Source organism: Myotis lucifugus, unplaced genomic scaffold (assembly GCF_000147115.1).
Source record: "Myotis lucifugus unplaced genomic scaffold, Myoluc2.0 scaffold_281, whole genome shotgun sequence".
NCBI lineage: Eukaryota > Metazoa > Chordata > Mammalia > Chiroptera > Vespertilionidae > Myotis > Myotis lucifugus.
Window position 1 is genome coordinate 841,534 of NW_005871329.1, and position 21,702 is coordinate 863,235.

The 21,702-nt window shown below is 45.0% G+C and overlaps 1 protein-coding gene across 1 annotated transcript in view; it reads right to left on the reverse strand.

Moving 5' to 3' along the window:
• TNFRSF21 (TNF receptor superfamily member 21) overlaps nucleotides 1-20,702 on the reverse strand; it is a 71,543-nt gene extending 50,841 nt beyond the window's left edge. Inside the window, exon 1 of the mRNA XM_006099711.3 lies at nucleotides 20,195-20,702. Coding sequence (XP_006099773.1) covers nucleotides 20,195-20,281 — 87 coding nt within the window. The 5' untranslated portion in view covers nucleotides 20,282-20,702. The remainder of the gene's footprint in view (nucleotides 1-20,194) is intronic.
• Nucleotides 20,703-21,702: the final 1,000 nt, after the last annotated feature.

Here is a 21,702-nt window from a genome sequence, read left to right on the forward strand (position 1 = left end):
CTCATTAAGTAGGTTTTCCAGTTCTTTGTTCATTTAAAAGAACTGATCAAGTTTCTAATTAAACAAACTCAGGGCTCTTTAAACTGCACCCTACTAGGTAACCCACGTAAGATGATGGGGCTCTACAAAGGGACCACGCTACAAGAGGCAATTCCAGCTCCTACAAATACAGTGAACAGAAAACAGGCCTCGCAGCCTCACCTGGGCTGAACACTAGACCTGAACCTTGTGCACAGACTAGGTACTGTGAAAGCACTGGACAAATGTTTCTTGAAGATCTGCTATGTGTGTATAAGAACCTTTCAAACTCTACCCCAGGCTTTACGGTGTTTACCTTCTAAAGGAAGACAGACAGAAACAACTAATTACATCAGTAATTACATAATTAGATTGAGATTACTGCTGAGAAGGAGAAATAGAGTCCGGTGAGAAGGGGTTTAACAGGCACTTTGTAGCTCAGAGATACTAGAGAAATGTTTTGGAAACAGAAGGATGGAAACAGAATTTAAGTCTGAACAGGGGAGTGGAGGGAGACTTGGCAGAGGGAGTCTCCGAGCAAAAGCCTGAAGCAGAGAAGGTCAGCTCAGGAACTAAAAAACTCGTGTGGCTCTACCTCCAGATGCAACACAGTGGCCATCGTTAAACTCGGAGAGGCTCCAAAGTTTGATTCTAATCCAAAATGCAATGAGAAGTCATTGTCTGTTTATATTGGAGGTTGGTGACAGAGGCATATAATCACATTTGTGAATAAAAAAAAAAAAGTTATCTGGCTGCAGAGAGGACCGAGAAAGTGGTATGGGAGGAGAGCAGACGAGAAAACCCACTGAGGAGGTGAAAGCCACGGGGAAGTGGGGGATGACGTGGACTGGGGTGGAGGTTGTGGAAGGAGGAGAAGGCAACAGACATGCGAGGTCAGAGCAGCTGGGTGTGGGGAATAGTTACCTATGGAAGGAGAACGAGGAAAACGTCAATGGTTTCCAAATTGGACTCCAGATCGCACAGTACCGAACACATTTCTCAGGGCTGCCCCTGGGCCTGGAGGGTGAGTCAGGGCAAGGACAGGAGGTAGGACTCTAAGTTCCCTGCCTCAAACAATGCAGCTCTGATCTACCAATTTGCTAAGGGTTTCCAAGTAAGAATTCATTTGAAGGAATTCATTTACTCCCTCTGCGCTAGAGGGACCCCCTAAGAGCTCCTCCAATCCCAAAGTGAACAGTTAAACCATCTGAGCTACAAAGCTGGAGGAACTAGTTGTTCCCGGGGGCTGAAACCCTGCTGAGAGGAACAGGTGGCAATGTCCCTTCCTCTTAAGAGACATTGGATAAAAGTTCTTTTCCTAAGGCCTCAGCTGAAGACCGGTGATCTGAAACTGGAGCTTTTTCCACTAGCCTGGTGGCAACCCTCTGGTTTCTAAGAAAACTAAAATAACGTAAAAATCATTCCCAACGGCAATTCAAAGGGTGAAGCAATGGGTAGTGGGGACGAAGGGGGTCAAGTTCAAAAACAATATTAAAGAATGTTCCCTATAAAACGTAAACACAGTTTAGGTGATACCTAAAAGCTACTGTTGGGGGAAACATGGAGTCAGGAGACATGGTCACTGAAAAGTGAACACCCAGGGCTGGGTTCTACCTGGTCAAGAGAGTTAATTCTCTCACTTTACAGAAGCGGGGAGACTAAATCAGAGGTTCCCCAAAGCCTCAGGCCTCAAGTGCAGCATCAAAATGGCCTGGGAAGCAGCTTTCGCAAAAATTCACAGCCTCAGTCCCATCACCTGAGATCATGTGGGTCTGCAACAGGGCCAGGAATTTGTTCTGTTTTTAAGCTTTCCAGTGATTCCGATGTGCAACCAACTTTTGCACCCCCTGAACCAAGGGCCGAGCACTCTGGTTTGAATCTTCTCTGATTCTGAGAAACATTTTGGAAACAGCCCGGTTTCACTGTCGGAGCCCCTCCCTTCTCCTCTTTCCCAACCTAGCCCTTTCATTGCTTAAATATTATTCTTACTTCATCATTATTTTCATAATAATTCTAACAACTACAAGAGAGAATAAAATGTCTAAGTATCTGCTCAAATCCACCCATCCCTAGAGAAACTCACTGTTAAGTTGGGTGCACATCTTTCCAGACCCTTCGTGAGCATTTACACACAACATATGCATCCATACTTTAACCTGGCTGCTTCAGTTTCATCTAAAGGAGACAGGCATATATAGTGTTCTGTGATTTGATTTTCTTCATCTCATACTGCATCACTGAAATCTCTCCATAGAGACAGCTTCATTCTTTAGAATGATCAAGTTCTCTTCAGCAGCATGCATCTGCCTTCCTTCAGAGGTACTTCCTACTGAAGACGTTACATATAGATTGCCTCCTTGTCCTTGTCAGTGTATGCATGTATTTTCTATATTCTGTATTCCCCTCCTTCACTTCCCACTCCCACCCATTTCCCCTTCCTTTCTTCCTTCCTTCCTCCCTCCCTCCCTTCCTTCCTTCCTTCCTTCCTTCCTTCCTTCCTTCCTTCCTTCCTTCCTTCCTTCCTTCCTTCCTTCCTTCCTTTCTTATGACAAATGACAGCTACAGCCACATTGCTCTCAGGCTCTTAAGAACCACTTTGTTCAGGGACAAAAGAAGGCTCCGTACACCCATAACTTGGAACCTTCACTCTTCCTCCTCCCTACTAATATGACTTAGTATTAATATGATATAGAATTAACATTAACACCATATATGTTTTTCAGCCTGTGGGAGGCCCAGATCTGAAGTAGAAAGAATCGCCGGGCAAAGCTTTAGAAGACAGAAGACTAAGATCAGTTAGACCTGGTTCTTGTGCAGACCCTGCCCTAAGATCAGTTAGACCTGGTTTTACTTGCTTGTAAAATTAGCAGGTTGGACTAAGTTATATTCAACGCCAGCCTCCGAGGTGTCAGCGACTGTCAAGTTCCACCTTCTCCCTGAAGCCGTGACATTTCCTGGTCACCCAGATCCCAAGCAGATGGGCAAACTTTTCACCCCATTTCCTGTTTCTGTTTGTCATTTAGGTGCCTAATTACATACTGTCTTGTCGTGTTTGCTGATGGCCTCATAAGTGTATGTATTTATCGTCCCATAATGATTACAAGCGGCTCGAGGCCAGGGACAACCACGGAGATGGCATTTCCTCCCTTGCTCAACCACCTCAAAATGAGCATCACCAAAACGATAAAGAAAGCATCCTCCGAGCCAGGGGTCAGCAAACTAAATCCCACACGCCACTGGTTGTAAATAGGTTTTACTGGAACCCAGACATTCATTTAGCCATTGCACGTGGCTGCTTTCACGCTCCAATGGCAGGACTGGAGAACTGCAATAGAGACCATATGGCCCGCAAACTCAGAATATTTACTATCTGACCTTTTTAGGAAAAAAAGTCTGCTGAGACTTCACTGATGGGTCAAAAGAAATGTCTAAAAATGCAGGGACAGGAGTCTTAGCCTTCTTGTAGAATCTAGCGATGATACTGAGTTCCTGGCTGCCTTTCTGACACCCATTAACTCACACACCACATCTGATATTTTCATCCCCTGCTTAAAACTCTCAATGGCTTCCCACATCACGTGACTTAGAAAGAAATGCAACATCTTTTACAGAGATAGGACATCCCCGGAAATGCCGTCCTTGCCCTCCTCCCCATCAACTTAAGTTAGGTTTCGCTGCCTCCCCTCATCCTGCTTTCCCCTATATGACTACCATAATCCTGTAGTCAGGAATTTTTCCATTGATGGTATCTTCCCCTCAGAGCCACAAGGATAAAGTCTATTTGACATGACTGGCTACCAAGTCCCCAGTTCATGGTATACCTGACAAGGGTTTGTGGACTAGATGAATGAATGGATTCACAGACCAGGAATAACTACAAGCAGTGAAGCAACTGCGAGAAACCCAAAAAGCCTCCACTGTGTACCCACAAAAACTCAAAAGATAAAATCACCTGGCACTCAGTAAGGGCAGATAGTTTCACCTCCAAAGATCCTGAGGATATCACTCTGTTTTCACAGAATCATAACTGGCTTAAAAGCCATTATGCACATCATGGTACTTAAGATGAGAAGCAAATGTATTGACGAATTTAAAACATACTTCCTCATTTTAAAAAAAAGCATTACACTAATTTGATGCTTAAAATTATAAGCAGTACCATGAGATTGTTTTTCCTGAAGTTACTGATATTCTATCCTATTTTAAACTTTAGTTATTTGGAAATTTTCATTTATCCAGAACATGTACTTCAGCAACCATAATGGATAACTGAGCAAATGTCAGTGCACCATCCCAAACTGTATGGGATATGGGAACACTATAAATACGTATTGAGTAGATTAAAAGGTAACAAAGCAAATTTCAAACAAATGGGGGAAATTTTCCTTGCAGTTTACAAGAATAACATACTTATGTCATTCTTGTTACCTATCAAATTGCAGCCATTTTTAATGAAAAAAACTGAAAGCAGTAATAAACTTTTGTCTAATCATAATGGACAAGCAGGAAGACTTTGTGTTTAACATAGAAAAAAATTTAATGCTGCATAAAACTAGTATTTTAAGAAAAACCTCAGTTACTGTGGATATTACAACAAAGATAAAGCAACCAAGACCTAGTCCAGAGATGGTGACTATAAAACATGCTAATGGATGATCAAAAGGCAAAGGGCCGGCAGAGCTAGGCACTCCCAGAATTTCTGACCATTTTATTTTGAGCATCACATTGAATTCATCATAGCAAGGCTCTGACTGTTGGGATTTCTCTAGATTTGAAGGGAGAAAAAGAACGGATGGAGAGAAAGCACCAAGGGCAGAGCTTCCACAAAGCACACAGACAGATCTGCTCCCAGGAATGCTATATAAATTGGATTGGCTCTGGCATTTATTCCCTACTATCCTTTCTGATTTAAAAGTCTTCTGTTGCTAGGGCAAAGGCAGGGACTGTTATTAAAGCTACAAATACAGAGAAAGCCAACGCTAGAAGGTGCTGACTTTAGGACCGGAAGGAGGCAAGCTTAGGGGACACTGGGGAAAGGAAAAAAAACGGGCAGGGCTTCACCCAGATGCTGTCTTGCCTGGAACCTGCAATGCAGAGGAGTGAGCACTCAGCATTCCGTCCATGGACCACAGACCTTCATCTCCTTCTGCCCGCTGCAATTGACATTCCTACAGGATAAGACCCTCATCTACGTGCAAAAGCCATTTTGTTAACAAGACAATGGTAAAGGTTTAGGGGAAACTCTCTCCTGTGCTTGCTGAGAATTTATAGAATCCTTACACAAACCAAGGCAACAGTGAGGACACCAGCCAGTACAGCGATTCCAGCATGAACAAATAAACAAAACCCATTTTAGCCTGGGGTGTGCTAAGCAGGCCTATTCTCCCAGGTCCTAGTGGGGGATCTGGGCAAGGTATGATGAAGATACTGGCAACACCTACTCTCTTAAGATGGTTTTCAGAATTAATTGTTACTACAGGTAAAGCAGAGAGGACAAAGCGTAACACAAGTAAGTACAACGTAATGTTAATTATTTTAATTATCACTCCTTCTATTTATCATTTTACCATATTTTCGCTTCATTCTCTTGGGATTAGATAATCTTTTTAAATGCCCCAATTAAAATGCAAATATTCAATTACTGAGAAATGTATCAAAGACTCCAGATTTAAAAAGCTCATATGCCTTAGTAGGCTTGGAGCATAATACAAAACAAAAAAAAAAATACAGATTGTACAACAATGAGGCAAAAGACAAACCTGGGGGCATTTCAAAACATATTTAAAATATAAACTTGGGCCCTGGCCAGCATGCTCAGTGGTTAGAGCATAGGCCTGCACACTTGAGGGTCTGGAGTTTGAGGTTGCTCTTCTTTTTTTAAAAAAAATGTATTTTTTTATTGATTTCAGAGAGGCAACCAATCAATGTCTCTCTCTCCTTCCTCCCATCTTAAAAAAAAAAATCAATGGAAAAAGTATCCTCAGGTGAATATTAACATAATAAAACAATATATAAACTTAGTATATCTAGTAAATGAGAGAACACAAGTGAGGAGAGGATTTACTTATTAATAAATACACTTTAGACAAATGGGGCAGAATTTCAGTAAGCATTTTCCAGAGTGAGTTTCTTTGATCTAGTCCCACAAGATGTTAATGATTCTAGGGTCTAAAACATGGGTGAACAAGCGCCAGCCAGCTGCCTACTTTTTTATAGCCCAGAAACTAAAAATGCTGTTTACATTTTAAATAGTTGGGGGTTGGGGAAGGGATCAAAAGAAGAAAAATATTTTCGTGACACAAGAAAATTATTTGAAATTCAAATTTGTGTCCATAAATTTAGTTTTATTGGAACACAGCCATGCCCATTCTTTTAGGGATGGCTTAGGCTGCTTCAAAGTACTACAAAAGCAGAGTTGAGTAGTTTCCACACAAATAGAATGGATTTAAGGATATTAACCTAACTTTGGTGTTATTAAATATAATATTCAAATTAGAATGTAAAAATATATGGCATACACAGATAATGAAAACTTATAACTGATAATGTAAAGAATTAATGCAAATGAGGTTAACATAAATTTCACTCAGTAGTTGGGATAGCCCAGCAGGCATGGCTCAGGGGTTGAGCGTGGACCTGTGAACCGGGAGGTCACAGTTTGATTCCTGACCAGGGCACATGCCAGAGTTGCCGGCTCGATCCCCAGTGTGGGGTGTGCAGGAGGCAGCCGATCAATAATTCTCTCTCATCATTGCTGTTTCTATCTCTCTCTCTCCCTCTCCCTTCCTCTCTGAAATCAATAAATGCATATTTTAAAAATATAGTCGGGACAGAGGACAACGTGAGTAAAGGTAATTACCACGTGGATAAGTTATGACATCCTTCGAAACTGGAATGCAAATTTGTGCAGCATAACTAAATTAAAGTGATAAGTTCCAATGCTGGCAGGCTTGTGGGGTAAAAGGCACATTAATAGGTTGCTGGTGGCACTTTAATCCAATCTTTCCAAAGACAATCTGGACATATGCAACAAGAACCATAAAACTGTTCACTTGTTTCCTGCAACCCAGTAATTCCTCTTTGGGGAATACACCTCAAATACCCCTCACTTTGGGGAACAGCCCAAAAAGAAAAAGAGCAATTGGTTTGCACACAGACAACTCATTAGTGCTGCTTGCTTGCAGCAGGAGAACAATGACATCAATCCAAGTGTCCAACAAAAGTAGGATGGCTCAACACACCGCCAACCGGAGAGGCGGCTATTAGAAACTGTAGGCATGAAGGCTTGAACTGACACAATCATGGGTACCTCGAACTTACTAACACCCATCCAAACTCTGGGTTTCCCCAATCCCACCCACTCCTCCCCCTTATTTCCCTTCAAAGTAATCAGACCACCACAAACTCAACTAAATGACTGCTTTCCTTCCACTCCTCCTACCCCCATATATCACCATCAGTAAACTCTCCCCCAAAATCTTTGAAATCTGTTAATCCCCATCGTCACTGACACCACCCCAGAACGGTCCTCTCTCCCCTGCACAGCGAAAGATTCCAACCGGTCTCTTGCTTCTATGCTTCCCTCTCTAAGCCATTCTCCATGGAGCTGCCAGAGTGATCTTTAAAAAAATCTACCGGTAATTCAAGCCACATTGTAACTCTGCTTCGCACTGTACTCCGGGTGATAGCCTGACACTTTCACACCTTTAAAAAGGTCTTGTATGATCTGGCCGGACTACCTCAACCTCAATCCACGTGCCCTTTGCCCCGATTTGCTGAGCACCAACCACATCGGCCTTCTTTCTATTCTTTGAACATGCAGACTCTTTCTTACCTCCTGGGCCATTCCACATCCTGTTCCCTCTTTCCAACATACTCTTCCTTCCGTTCTTGAAGGCTTGTCCTTCTTTTATCTTCCTTGATAAACTATGAACTCCAAGAGGAAAGGACCATAAATAGCCTTTTACTATCACATACCCAGAGTCTAGCAATGCGACATTTAACAGAAGCACCATATAAACATTTGTTAAATATATGAAAACTAGAAATATATCACTGAAGATAACAGAAAATAGCTACACAAGCAAATACACATTAGTTTTAGCTATACGTAAATGAAGAAAAGCAGAACACAAGCAAATACATACACATTAGTTTTAACTAGATGTAAATGTTTGTACAGTCAGAACAGAAATGAATTGGGAAGACGCATAAAGAGAATTCCATACCCGTTCTTCTAGTCTGCTTTGTAGCTCTCAGTAGTGAGATATAGTTCAAGTTCCAACTGCCCTCTAACTTGTCTAGAATGAAGTTAATTTTTGTTGTTTTATTTTGTATTAATCCTCACCCGAGGATATGTTTCCATTGACTTTTAGAGAGAGTGGAAGAGACGGGTAGAGACAGAGAGAAACAATGATATGAGAGAGGCACATCGACTGGTTGCCTCCCGCACGAGCCGCGACCAGAGCCGGGAATCAAGCCTGCAACTGAGGTACGAGTTACGTGCCCTTGACCAGAATCGAGCTTGGGACTCTTCAGTCCGTGGGCGGACACTCTCCACTGAGCCAAACCAGCTAGGGCTAGCATGAAGTTAGTTTAGAGCAAGATCCTTCTGGAATTCATTCATCATTTATTGCTTAACTACTAGGTGTCATGGCATTGAACCAGAAACACAAAGATGAATAGCACATTGTCGTCTTTGAGAAGTTGAAATGGAATCGCAGCCTTGGCCCTGAGGACTCCAAATGAGGCAAGAAGCACACCCAAACCCTGTCTGATCTGGTATTTTTCCTGGACCCGGTTTTAACACAAGATTTAAACCCAAAAGGAGAGAGAGAAGCCCTGGACTTCTAGAATTAAGGGAAGAGCAAGGAATGACTAATAACCAGTTAAATTATTCTGGAAGCCTGTCACCATTTGCCTTTGAAGCTTTTCCCCTTTCTCAACCCTCCCGCCTCTCCTAGTCCTGATTAAACAAACTTACCTGGCCATACGGAGAATGAAATCAGATAATGGTCTTGTCTCAAAGGTTCTTTGGGAGACCAGAACTCCAACCTCTTTCCCAAAATCGGTGATTAAATTTCCTCTCACCCTTTGCCTTTAGTCTACTCAGTATCTGCAATCTATGAAGTGATATGCTTGAAAGCTTGCTATGGGAGCACGCTACCAGGGAAGTCTGATAAACCTCACACAATCATGGAGTTAAAGCAGTTTCTCAGAGACCTGAATAGTTAACAAAGGAAATGCTAACAACCGATGATGCAAACTCATGCACTAATCCTATACAAATAATCAGGTTGGCGGCAAAGAAAACCTAAAAGGTCTTCAATTTCTCAGGATAAGTGAGTAGAAACCACACTGCTAAGCAGAACCCATGTCACACTGTTACTCACTAAGCAAATATTTTTCAAAATGACCCAAGTAGCAGGAAAGCAAAGTATCCATTCCCTATTTATAACATTTCAGTCTGCAAGCGTATCTTTCCACCTTACCATGGCACCACTGCCCGTCACAGTCACACCATAGGAAAATGCTTGCCAATGACTCCACGCCCTCCCCTTTCAACCCACACACACAGGTTGTTCATGCTTTATAATCGGCTGTTTGGGCTAAAATTCCAAGTGCCATCCTAGAGCAGAAGTGCTCTTTGGATGGCAAGAGAATGTTCAACTCTCGAGTAAAACCATTCCCTTAACAGAAAACAAAATTCCAGTAAATTAAGGTTACTCATCCCCTACCCGCAACTTGGCAGAAACAGCCGTGTGTATGCCACCACAGTGGCCTAGATTTGAGTCCTCTGTTTAGCAGTTGCCAACTGCTTCACTCTAACCTCTCTTACATCTCATTCCTTACGTGTAAAAGGGGGCTAATAACATACCCCATGGATGTGTAAGATTAACTGAGATCATTTTTAAAAGGTATTCAAAGGTAAGCTATTCAATAGTAACTACTCAATGAATAGGAGCTAGTAATATCAACATCAATGATTAACAGGAACAGCCACCATATTCCTCCCCTCCGAGTTCTCAGTGCTAAAGCCCTCTTGAATCCACAGCAGCTCTCTTTTGATTCCAGGACCCATGGCCTCACTCCTCTCTCCTAAATCCATTCCAGTCGTCTTCCTTCTCCCAAAACAGTTCTGCAAATGGCTCCAAGTGACTGAGCCACCAGGCAATTCTGGTGGCAGAAGAGCAAATGGAAAATTATAGAAAGATCAGATAATGAGCTTTGTTAGGACTTAGCTTCCTAAGCCCCCTCTCCTGTTTTTTTTTTTCTTTAAAACAAACCCTTAGACATAATTTTCAAATATTCTAAAAAGAAGATGGAGCTATCGTTCAGGGCCCTCACTACCCACCCACACCCTGCCCAGGCCTGCCCTCTCTGAGATCCCTCTGAGCACAACTTTCCCACCACTGCAAACATCTGTCAACCTCCAACACCAGGATGTTGACATGTGAAAACGAAAAATTTAGATAGCCAGAATCTAGGGAGAAAGAACCACTCGCGGCAGCCTTTACCACCCCTCGAAAAAGTGAGATCACCACTCTGAATCAACAGCCTAACACCCGTGAGCCCCACCTCCCTCAGCCCCAAGTCCAGCACACACGGACATCTGCCAGGTTCCTCCCAGATTATGACCTCTGCCCAGCTCCTCTTGGATTCAGGCTGCAAATGGGAGGTGGTAGGAAAGCCAGGTGGCAGCATTCAAGCCAATTTAGGATTCCTGTTTATTTTCGGTATTTGACAAATACAAACACTGGGGCAAAGCCAGTGTTTATTCACGATCTCACCCCTATTCCTAAAGAATCAGAGCTCAGCAGCTGCTCCTCCAGCAGCCGCAAAGCCAGCGTCCAGCTAACGCTAAATGGAGATTCAATTTGGGACCCTGTTGACTCCGCTGATGGCTCGTTTTCATTCTGTCAAACAGACTTATCTGTGCCTGATGGTCCAGACCGAGTCTGCTCCAAATGGTCATGGACACATGCCCAGAGGCAGTGAAGCCACCAGGGTTCTTCCTGCCATAGAAGAGAAGCACCTGAATGTGCCAGGAAATTGCCAGTGACCTGGCACCACCAGAATTTGCCTGACGTGCTTGGGGTTAGAGGGCCAACAGAGTATTATTGCTTACTGGACTATAAGCTTCGAAGTATCCATAATGAAAAGTCACTTAGGGGGGTAGAGGGGTTGGAGGTGGAAGAAGGCATAGAGGGGATAGATGGTGATGGAAAAAATAAAATAATAAAATAAAAACAAAAAGAAAGAGAAGTCACTTAGTTCAAGTCTGATATGTATCTGACCATTTCCCATACGAAAAAAACTAATTTAATAAAGTTTACTTAAGCCAATTAATTATAGTTCACATGCTTTATAAAGGGCCAGCTGAGTACAACACCAACTTGCAACTTGCCTACAGAGTCTCCAAAGAGGCTTTACCTCTCACCTTCACGGACTGAATCAAGTGTAAAGTTCAAGTGTGATGTCTCCGCCTTCTGATCTCTGATGCAGAAAGTACACACATCACCTGCTGGAGTCGGCCCAGCAGCTCACACCTACTTGCCCTTATCCAAAAAGGACGTAGCCAGAGAGATGGGCCTTCTGCAAGATGTCCTGGGAAACATGGCATAACCGTGCTTACCAAATCGGGCTATTTGATAGACTTCGTCCTTAACTCCAGATTGAACCACACTAACATATGTAATTTACCCAACTGGTAGATCTCTGCCTACTTAGTCTCGGGGTTTTTCTCAGTTTAGGTTAGTACACATTCCATTAACGAGGAACTTTTTTTCTTGTTGATTTTAGTTTGCTTATGTATTTTATTTACACTGGAGGTTTGCTTTTTTCCTTTGGACTGGACCCGAGGCAGATTCATGCCTTTAGAAACAGTTGGGATAAAAAAGCAAGTTGATCACGTTCTATACATTTGACAACAGGGATGGAGGTCCCTGTGGTAAGTCCAAGTCCTGCATTCCAGTCCAGGCCTGCCTCACCCCTTCTGCTGACTAGAAGCCACTTTCCCTGCGGAGGCTAATGTATGTCCTTCTGAAACTTGGCAGAGTTTTCTTCCTCTGACTTGCAGACTAACAGCCAAATTTACTTCAGGTTTTTAAAGATTTTAGCATCAATCACATCATGTGCTTTGCTTTTTGTACATTCATCTGCTGGTTCCATTCAAGAGAGTGAAATCCACCCTCACAACTAATGGCCATGCACACTCTATATACCATACAAACTGTACATGCGGACAAGATCCAAATCCTTGTTCATCCCCAGTTCCCACTGCCTCTCGCAGAGAACATGTTCAACGTAGGCTTATTGACATGAAAAATAAGTTGTGTTCCCAATCTAGGCTGGTTTTTCCCCTCCAGGTTGGTTTCCCTTCCCGTTTTCACCATCTAGGATTCTGGAGTTAAGGTACACAAAAAGGAGAAAATCTTTTGGATATGATATCAGCTCTGATTCAACGTTCTACCTGAATGTGCCACCAGGTCCAAGTCAGGACTTCGGCCCCCACCCCCCAGACCACTCCGTGCCTGCCTAGTCAAACAGTCAAAGTCAAGTGCCAAGATGGTGATAATTAAACTTGATAAACGAAGGTCAGGAGCTAGACATTTAGTCACAACGACCGTGACAAACGCTAATACTTGGTGCTTTCTAGGCTAGCACACAGCTGAACAGGCTCTTACAGCAAATGTCCCCCTATCTGGAATTCATGATGCATGCAGAATAGTGCTTTCCAAAATTTCAGACCTCATTTCCTTGTCAATTATGGCTCCCTTCTCTTCAGACTGCCCACTGCCAACATTCTATCGTCCCGTCAAAGCCAGTTCCCTGAGGGCAAAAGATATCTCTGAGTGTGTTGTTTCATACGAGGCATGCTCTTCTAGGGCATTCCTTAACACTAGTACAAACCCAAAGGTCTCACTTATCTTCTCCACAAGCTTTTGGCGTGGAACACATAATATTTTGTCTTTCAGTTTATGGTTGACTTTCCAATATCATGCAGACACAATTCATCAGAAGCAAAAGTGCAAGCGGCAAGAACATCTCCTTCCAAAGACGCTCATGTAATTTTCATTAATGTTTTGCAACAAATCAAACCACCAGTCTCAACTTTCCCCCAGTGAGCCTTCCTTGTTGTTACATTTCACCATTTAGAAATTTGGAGTTATGAAATAGAGTGGCACAGGCCTGGGGGTTCAGGCAGTCCTGGGGTCCAGCCCCGGTGCCATCACTTGTGAGCTGTGTGGACCAGCACAAACCAATGAAGTTTTTGCCGCCTCATTTTCTCACCTATAAAACAGAGAATAGCACAGGCTCCACAGAAATGTTGAAAGTAAATAAAAATACTGTATATAAAGCACCTGACACATCATACTTTTTATATATAATCATGACATAACATAGTAAAAAGCTAGGAAAATTCCAGGACAAGTGGAATAGGGAAACTAAGATAGTTAAACAGCAGTTTGCAGCCACCTAGGAAATCTTATGCTCCCTAAACCAAAAATACCTAAGAGTAAATGGTTTGCACATCTCATCCTGAACCAGAGGGTAAATAGCTAAATCACCCTACTCAGGGAGAGATGTAACAGAAACCCAATTAAGGTTCATTTGCCAACCCCACCAAGGACAGACAAATGAAGAGAATAAATCTCATTTTGGTACATCAGTATAAAGCTGATGAATATTCTATTGACCCTCTCCTAAGATCTCCCCTAAATATCCGGCCTTTAAAACCCCTGAAAACAAAGATCCCAGGGTGCTCTCCCTCCAGGGAGCCTACCAGTGCCATTCCCTTCTCCCTCTCATTCCCCACAGGAATGCATCTCCTAAACTCCAAGGAACCCCACTAGATTTGCAACCAGGGGAGCAATGGGCAGCGACAGCTCATCCCAGGCTAACCCCCTGAACTTGTCTCTGTCGGACATCCTTAGTGCTGCTGCAGAGGCAGGAGAGGCTCCCACCACCGCTGCTGCGCTCACAGCCATCAGCCCAGCTTGTGGCTGAGCGGAGCTCCCCCTGTGGGAGCGCACTGACCACCAGGGGGCAGCTACTCCATTGAGCATCTACCCCCTGGTGGTCAGTGCGCATCATAGTGACCAGCCATTCTGTTAGGGTCAATTTGCATATTACCCTTTTATTATATAGGACTAGAGGCCCGGTGCACAAAAATTTGTGCACTCGGGGGGAAGAGGGGGGTCCCTCAGCCTGGCCTGTGCCCTCTCACAGTCTGGGACCCCTCGGGAGATAATGACCTGCTGGCTTAGGCCTGCTCCCGGGTGGCAGAGGGCAGGCCCAATCCCTAGGTGCAGCCCATGGTCGCGCTCAGAGCAGGGCTGATTGGGGAGTTGGGGCGCCGCCCCCTGTCATGCACAGAGCAGGGCGGATCGGGAGGTTGCGATGCCACCCTCAGTCACGCTCAGGGTAGGGCCTATTGGGGGGCTGGGGCACCGCCCCGTCACACTCAAGGCAGGGTCGATGGGGAGGTTGCGGCGCCACCCCCTGTCACGCACAGAGCAGGGCCCATCAGGGGGGTTGGGGCTCCATACCCTGTCACGCACAGAGCAGGGCCGATCAGGGGGTTGAGGAGCTCCACCCTGTCACTCACAGAGTAGGGCCAATAGGGGAGTTGGGGCACCGCCCCCTGTCACACACAGAGCAGGGCGGATCAGGGGGTTGGGGCACCACACCCTGTCACACACAGAGCCGCAGGGCGATCAGGGGGTTGGGGAGCTCCCCCCTATCAGACACAGAGCAGGGCTGATCAGGGGGTTGGGGCACCTTCCCCTGTCATGAACAGAGCAGGGCGAATAGGGAGCTTGTGGCCCCGCCCCCTGTCACACACAGAGCCGCAGGGCGATCAGGGGGTTTGGTCGCTGCCCCCTGTCACGCTGATCCCGGTGCCGGGAGGCATATTACCCTTTTACTATATAGGATAGAGGCCTGGTGCACGAGTGGGGGCTGGCTGGTTTGCCCTGAAGGGTGTCTTGGATCAGGGTGGGGGTCCCGCTTGGGTGCCTGGCCAGCCTGGATGAGGGGATGATGGCTGTTTGCAGCTGGTCACACCCCCTTCAGGGTGGGGGTCTCCACTGGGGTGCCTGGCCAGTCTGGGTCAGGGGCTGAGGGCTGTTTTCAGGCTGGCAGGTGCCTGAAGCTCCCAACCGCTCCTTTTTTTCTTTTTTTTCTTTTTTATTCTGGGCCAGCTTTAGCTCTGAGGCTTGGCTCCAGCTCTGAGGCCTCGGCTGCTGAAAGCAGGTATTTGGTTTGTTTGGGTTCTATAATCGAAACACTGTTTCTTCAACTCCAGCTCTGAGATCCCGGCTGGCTGAAAGCAGGTTTCTGGGGTTTTGTTTAGCTTCTATATTTGTAACAATGTTTCAAACTGCAAGCTCAGAGGCCCGGCAGCCGCAGGCGGGGAACGTTGGTTTCCTCCATCACTGAAGCAAGCAAGCCTCCTGTTCGCTTCAAGCTGCCTGGCTGCCGGCCGCCATCTTGGCTGGCAGTTAATTTGCATATCGCCCTGATTAGCCAATGGGAAGGGTAGCGGAGGTACAGCTAATTACCATGTTTCTCTTTTATTAGATAGGATAGGATAGTCCCATTTATTTTCTCCTTAGTTTCCTTTGCCCTAGGAGATGTATCCATAAACATATTGCTACAAGAGATGTCTGAGATTTTGCTGCCTATGGTTTCTTCTAAGATTTTTATGGTTTCACAACTTACATTTGTCTTTTATCCATTTTGAGTTTATTCTTGTGTATGGTGTAAGTTGGTGGTCTAGTTTCAAATTTGGCATGTATCTGTCCAATTTTCCCAACAGTATCTATTAAAGAGAGTATCTTGACTCCATTGTATGTTCTTGCCTCCTTTGTCAAATATTAACTGAGCATAATGGCTTGGGTCGATTTCTGGGGTCTGTGTTCTGTTCCATTAATCTATATGCTTGTTCTTGTTCCAGTACCAGGCTATTTTTATTATGGTGGCTTTGTAGTATAACTTGATATCTGGTATTGTGATCCTCCGACCTTATTCTTCTTTCTCCAGATTGTTCTGACTATCTGGGGTCTTTTATGGTTCCATTAAGTTTTTGGAGTGTTTGTTCTAGATCTGTGAGATATACTGTTGGTATTTTAATAGGGGTTGCATTGAATCTATAGATTGCTTTGGGTAGTATGGACATTTTAATGATATTAATTCTACCAATCCATGAACACAGTATATTTTTCCACTTGTTTATATCTTCCTCCAAGTCTTTTTTCAATGTCCTGTAGTTTTCCTAGTACAAGTCTTTTACCTCCTTGGTTAAGTTTATTCCTAAATATCTTAAAATTTTTTGTTGCAATGGTAAATGGTATTGTTGGTTTAGTTTCTCTTTCTGAGAATTCATTATTGGTGTATGAAAAAGCCATCGTTTTTTGGGTGTTAATTTTGTATGCCACTACATTGCCAAATTCATTTATTAAATTTAGTGGTTTTTGGTGGAGCCTCAGGGTTTTCTATGTATAATATCATGTCATCTGCAAATAATGAGTTTTACTTCCTCCTTTCCAATTTGGATGTCTTTTATTTCTTCTTCTTGTCTGATCACTGTGGCTAGGACTTCCAGTACATGTTGAATAAGAGTGTTGAAAGTGGACATCCCTGTCTTGTTTCTGTTCTTAGGGGAAATGGTTTTAGTTTTTGCCAATTGAGTAAGATGTTGGCTGTAGGTTTGTCACATGTGGCCTTTATTATATTGAGATATGATCCCTCTATTCCCACTTTGCTGACTTTTTATCAAAAATGGATGTTGGAATGTGTTGAATATTTTTTCTGCATCTATTGATATGATCATATTTTTTCTCTTTCAATTTGTTTGAGTATATCACATTTATTGATTGGTGAATATTGTACCAGCTTTGCATCCCTGAAATAAATCCCACTTGGTCATGGTGTATGATCTCTTTAACATATTGGTGGATCCCATTTGCTTACATTTTGTTGAGGATTGTTCATCAGGGATATTGGCCTGTAATTCTCTTTCTTTGTAGTGTTTTTATCTGGTTTTGAAATTAAGATAATACTGGCCTTGTAAAGAGAGCTTATAAGTCTTCCCTCCTCTTTAATTTTTGGGAGTAGTTTGAGAAGGATGAGTGTTAGGTCTTCTTAGTTTGGTAAAATTCAACTGGGAAGCCATTCAGTTCAGGATTTTTGTTTACTGGGAGATTGTTTATTACTGCTTCTATTTCATTAGTTGTTACCAGTCTATTCCAGTTTTCTGACTCTTCCTGATTCAGTTTTGGAAGACTGTATGCTTCTAGGAATTTGTCCATTTCACCCAGACTGTTCAATTTGTTGGCACATAGTTGTTCATATTATTTTCTTACAATCCTTTGTCTTTCTATGATGTCAGTTGTTACTTCCCCTCTTTCATTTCTGATTTTATTTCGGTCCTCTCTATTTTTTTTATGAGTCTGGCTAACAGTTCACCAATCTTGATTATCTTTTCGAAGAACCAGATCTTAGTTTCATTGATTTTTTGCAGTTTTTTAAAGTTTCTATGTCATTTATTTTTGCTCTAATCTTTATTATTTCATTCCTTCTACTTCAGCGGTTCTCAACCTGTGGGTCGTGACCCCTTTGGGGGTCAAACGACCCTTTCACAGGGGTTGCCTAAGACCATCGGAAAACACATCTATAATTACATATTGTTTTTGTGATTAATCACTATGCTTTAACACTTGGGTTGCGGGTGAATTTCCCGCCAAAATATAAGATGGTGCGTTAAAATGCCTATATCTTTTGAAGTATGGGTTCGATTGAAATGAAATATTTGGTAATACGCAGTTACAATCGGCCCGAGTTTACACGTTTCCCGCACTCCACCGCAAATCTATATGAACCGAGTTTAAGACGGCTCCCGAGGAGTACGCGCAATTCACGCGAGCCGACTTAACTCGTTTCCCGCAACCCAAGTTAATTATGTTCAATTTGTAACAATGAAAATACATCCTGCATATCAGATATTTACATTATGATTCATAACAGTAGCAAAATTAGTTATGAAGTAGCAATGAAAATAATTTTAGGTTTGGGGGTCACCACAACATGAGGAACTGTATTAAAGGGTCGTGGCATTAGGAAGGTTGAGAACCACTGTTCTACTTACTCTGGGTTTTTCTTGTTGTTCTCTTTCTAATTATTTAAGTTGTAGAGTTAAATAGTTTATTATTAATTTTTCTTGTTTTTTGAGGTAGGCCTGTAGTGCTAGGAACTTCCCTCTCAGGACTGCTTTTGCTGTGTCTCAGAGATTTGGGGTTGTTGTGTGTTCATTTCCATTTGTTTCCAGGAAGTTTTTTATTTAGTAAGAGCCTTTCTATGATAGTTAGCAAGACACCAAGGACTCCTCTTTTAGTTAACACCTTGAGATTGCTTCTAAGCTCTGCTATAAATTTCATTTTTTAAAGAGATAGCCAATTTTAATTCTCAGGCCTTCAGTTACAAGTCTTTACATACTAAGTTTAATAACTTAGGAAAAGGAGCTGGGGTCTTTCTCATTCGGTTAAAGCAACCTATATACTTAGATTACATCAAGACCTTACTTTAAGCACCTATCTCATACTAACAGGTAAAATAAATGAAATATTACATTGACTTAAGAGTTAATCTAGGAGTAGACTCTATGGGGAGAATAATTGTGTCGGTGGGACAGAGAGGCACGGTGGAGTAGAATAGTAGATCTAAGGTGGAGGAGGAGGATAGAGCTAACTCCACGGATGGTAAGGTTACTAATATGGATTTAGATGGGTTTCTCTCCACACCAAGACTGTCAATCCAGGTTTACTGTTAGAAAGGACCCCCTCCTGCTCCTTATCCACACTTGTTTCACATAGAAATCTTCACTTTGTCATTACTATAAATGGGCAGAAAAGAGTCTCTGAAGGGAGACTGGTACTTGCTTCATTATAAATGCTAACAGCACCAAACTTTCTTTAGTCTCTCTCTTCCCCTTAAAACACACACTCCCACAGGGAACCAGAGTGTCTGTAGGATGAATTCCAGGCCATAGCAACTGCACTGCCCTGGGATCTAAGCAGATCTTGGCTGACCAGGCATTAAACCCTTTCCAGGAAGGAGACAGCAAGCCTGCCTTTAGACTTTTTGTTTTTTTGTTTTTGTTTGTTTGTTAGCTAAGAATCTCCATCTTCTCTGCAGAGACAAAAAGATAGTCATGGGAAGCTTATGTTGGCTCCAGGGTTTGATCTCAAAGGCATTTTCTTCCACCTAACTGGCCCCCTCCCCTCTAACATTTAGAAAGGAAGGGATCTGGGGGAGTTTGGGATAAGTTTTGGGTCAAGGGTAGTTTCAGGCTTCGACCAAGTAAGTGATGGAGGACTAGGATTAGGGCATGCCTTAGAGCTAAATGCAGTTTATGTCCCGAAGCCTGGCCGCAGTAAAAGGATAGGTAAGACTGGATAAAATTCATCTTCCTTTATGTAGTTCTCTCTCCCCCTTACCCCACTCAAGTGCCAGCTCTCTGGCTGGCTGAGAGCCGGCGCTCTGGGGGCGCCTGAGAGTGGGTCTAAGGGTTCTGTGTTCTTGGCGTGCAGAAACTGGGACCCACCCGAGCCCAGAGCAGAGCGGGGAGGGGTGGCTTGCGCCCTGCCGGGAATGCTAGGCGCGGTGCACCGGGCGGTCTCCAGTGCCCGGCGCGCACCGGTACCAAGCTCCCACTGCGGTAGCATCCCGACATGACACTGCAGCTGCAACAAAGCGCCGGCCCCGCCAGCCCTCAGCGCCCCACACCGCAGCCTCGGACCCACGCCACTCCGAGAGAGCAGCGGCCGGTGGCTGGGGAAGGGGGGAAGGTGGAGCATGAGGGGGGCGAGTAGGGGAAAAGCCCTGAAATGCGCAGGAAGCACGGCGGCCACCTCTAGCGCCTCCTCCAACGAAGCCCGATTGCAAAGAAAACAATTCGCCTTCATTCCCTAGTCCCAGCTGAGCCCTGCGACTCCTCCAAAATGATCGATCGGAGCCCTCCGGTGTGTTGCCTTCCCTTGCACGCCCCCTAACCCAGCCGGCCGGACACCGCGCCCCCCGCAGTCCACGCCCGGGGACCCGCCCCGCTCCGGGAGAGCGGCGCCTGCTGCTCCCGCGCGGCCGCAGCCCGCGGTCCTCCCTCCCGAGCGCTCACCAGGAGGAGGAAGCTCGCGATCATCGTGGCTCCGGCGATGCGGCTGCAGGAGTCGGGGACGGTGCTGCGGCTCGCAGAGATGCCCATGGCTGAGCCGGGGGCTTGCAGGGGCGCCGGGAGCGCGTGGCTCTCCGGCAGCTGGAATCGGCGGCTGCTTCTGCCCAGCGCCGCATCCACCGCCGTCCCCCCGGCCGGGAGCCCATCTACCTCCAACACCCCATATGCACTGCGGCAGCCGGGCAGCCGGGCCGTTGGGCAGAGGAGGGAGGCGGCGACGGAGGCTCTTGGGGCGTTCAGCACCTGCCCAGCGGCGCGGCCGCCCGGGCGGGGAGAGACAGCTTCGGCTGCAACCGGCGCCTCCCCGTGCTCTCCTCCGAGAGCGGCTGCGGAGAACAAGGGGAGAGGGCTGGGCGCGAGAGAGCAAAGAAACAACTTCCCATAGCGAAGCTTCCAGGCACTGCCAACCACCCTCCTCCGCTGCCTGCACCCGCCAGCGAGGGACTAAGTCGGTGGCCGCCGGGCGTGGGGACACACGTGGTGGCGCCGAAGGGGCGGAGGATCGGCCCTTTGTGACGTCACCCGGGAAGAGGCGGGTCTCTTGGTAGGATCCGAAATGGGAAGGCTTTCTCGGTGGAGCCAGGAGGAAGAGGGTGCCCCTTGGCGTTCGCTGAAAAAACTGCAGCTGCTTTCGGACCCAAGGAAAAACGCTGCGAGGGCATGCACTCCCGGACCACAAGCCCTTTTTTCTAGGGTAATTCCGAGTAAATGCTATCTGCGACCGGCGCCTTTCTATTGTTTCTGACCCAAGGATTAAAAACAGTCATTGAAAATAAGCACTTACATCAACTGCGTGTCAAAACGAGGCCAGTGAGTTGGTTTTCAAACTTGGCTGCGTTTTAGACTCACCTGGACAATTTAAAACATAGACTGTAGACTGACACCCGGTCCCACCCAGGGATTCTGATTGAATCGGAGCTGGGTGTGGCCTGGGCATTTTGGATTTTAAAAGTTCGCCAGGTGATTTTAATGGGGGCTGAACTTGGAAAACTTCCGTGCTAACGAATGCAGCTAAGGAAATTCTGGTTAAGGATTCCAAACCCCAAGGCCCTGCAAGCTGGCTCCATGGATGTTCCCCGGGAGGCCTTGGAAATCCTTGAAATGGGTGGGCAGGTGCATTTTCCTAATGAAAGCACCCAGGGTTTTTGAATCAGATTGTCATACGGATAAGAAACACCGCCCTACCCCACCCCCCCAAAAAAAGTGTTAAAATGTTTCAGTTGAGTTCCAAATGTCTTTGTGCCTGTGGATGGGTAGAAAGAAAGGGAGTATCCTGCTTCAGAGCAGCCAAAGCATCTTCCTGGATGGTGGGCATCTCCCACATTGCTGGATGTGAGAGAGTGGTACAGGATACTGAGAAGCTAGGAACATTTCAGGACAAGTGTCTAGGACAGTGATGGCGAACCTTTTGAGCTCGGCGTGTCAGCATTTTGAAAAACCCTAACTTAACT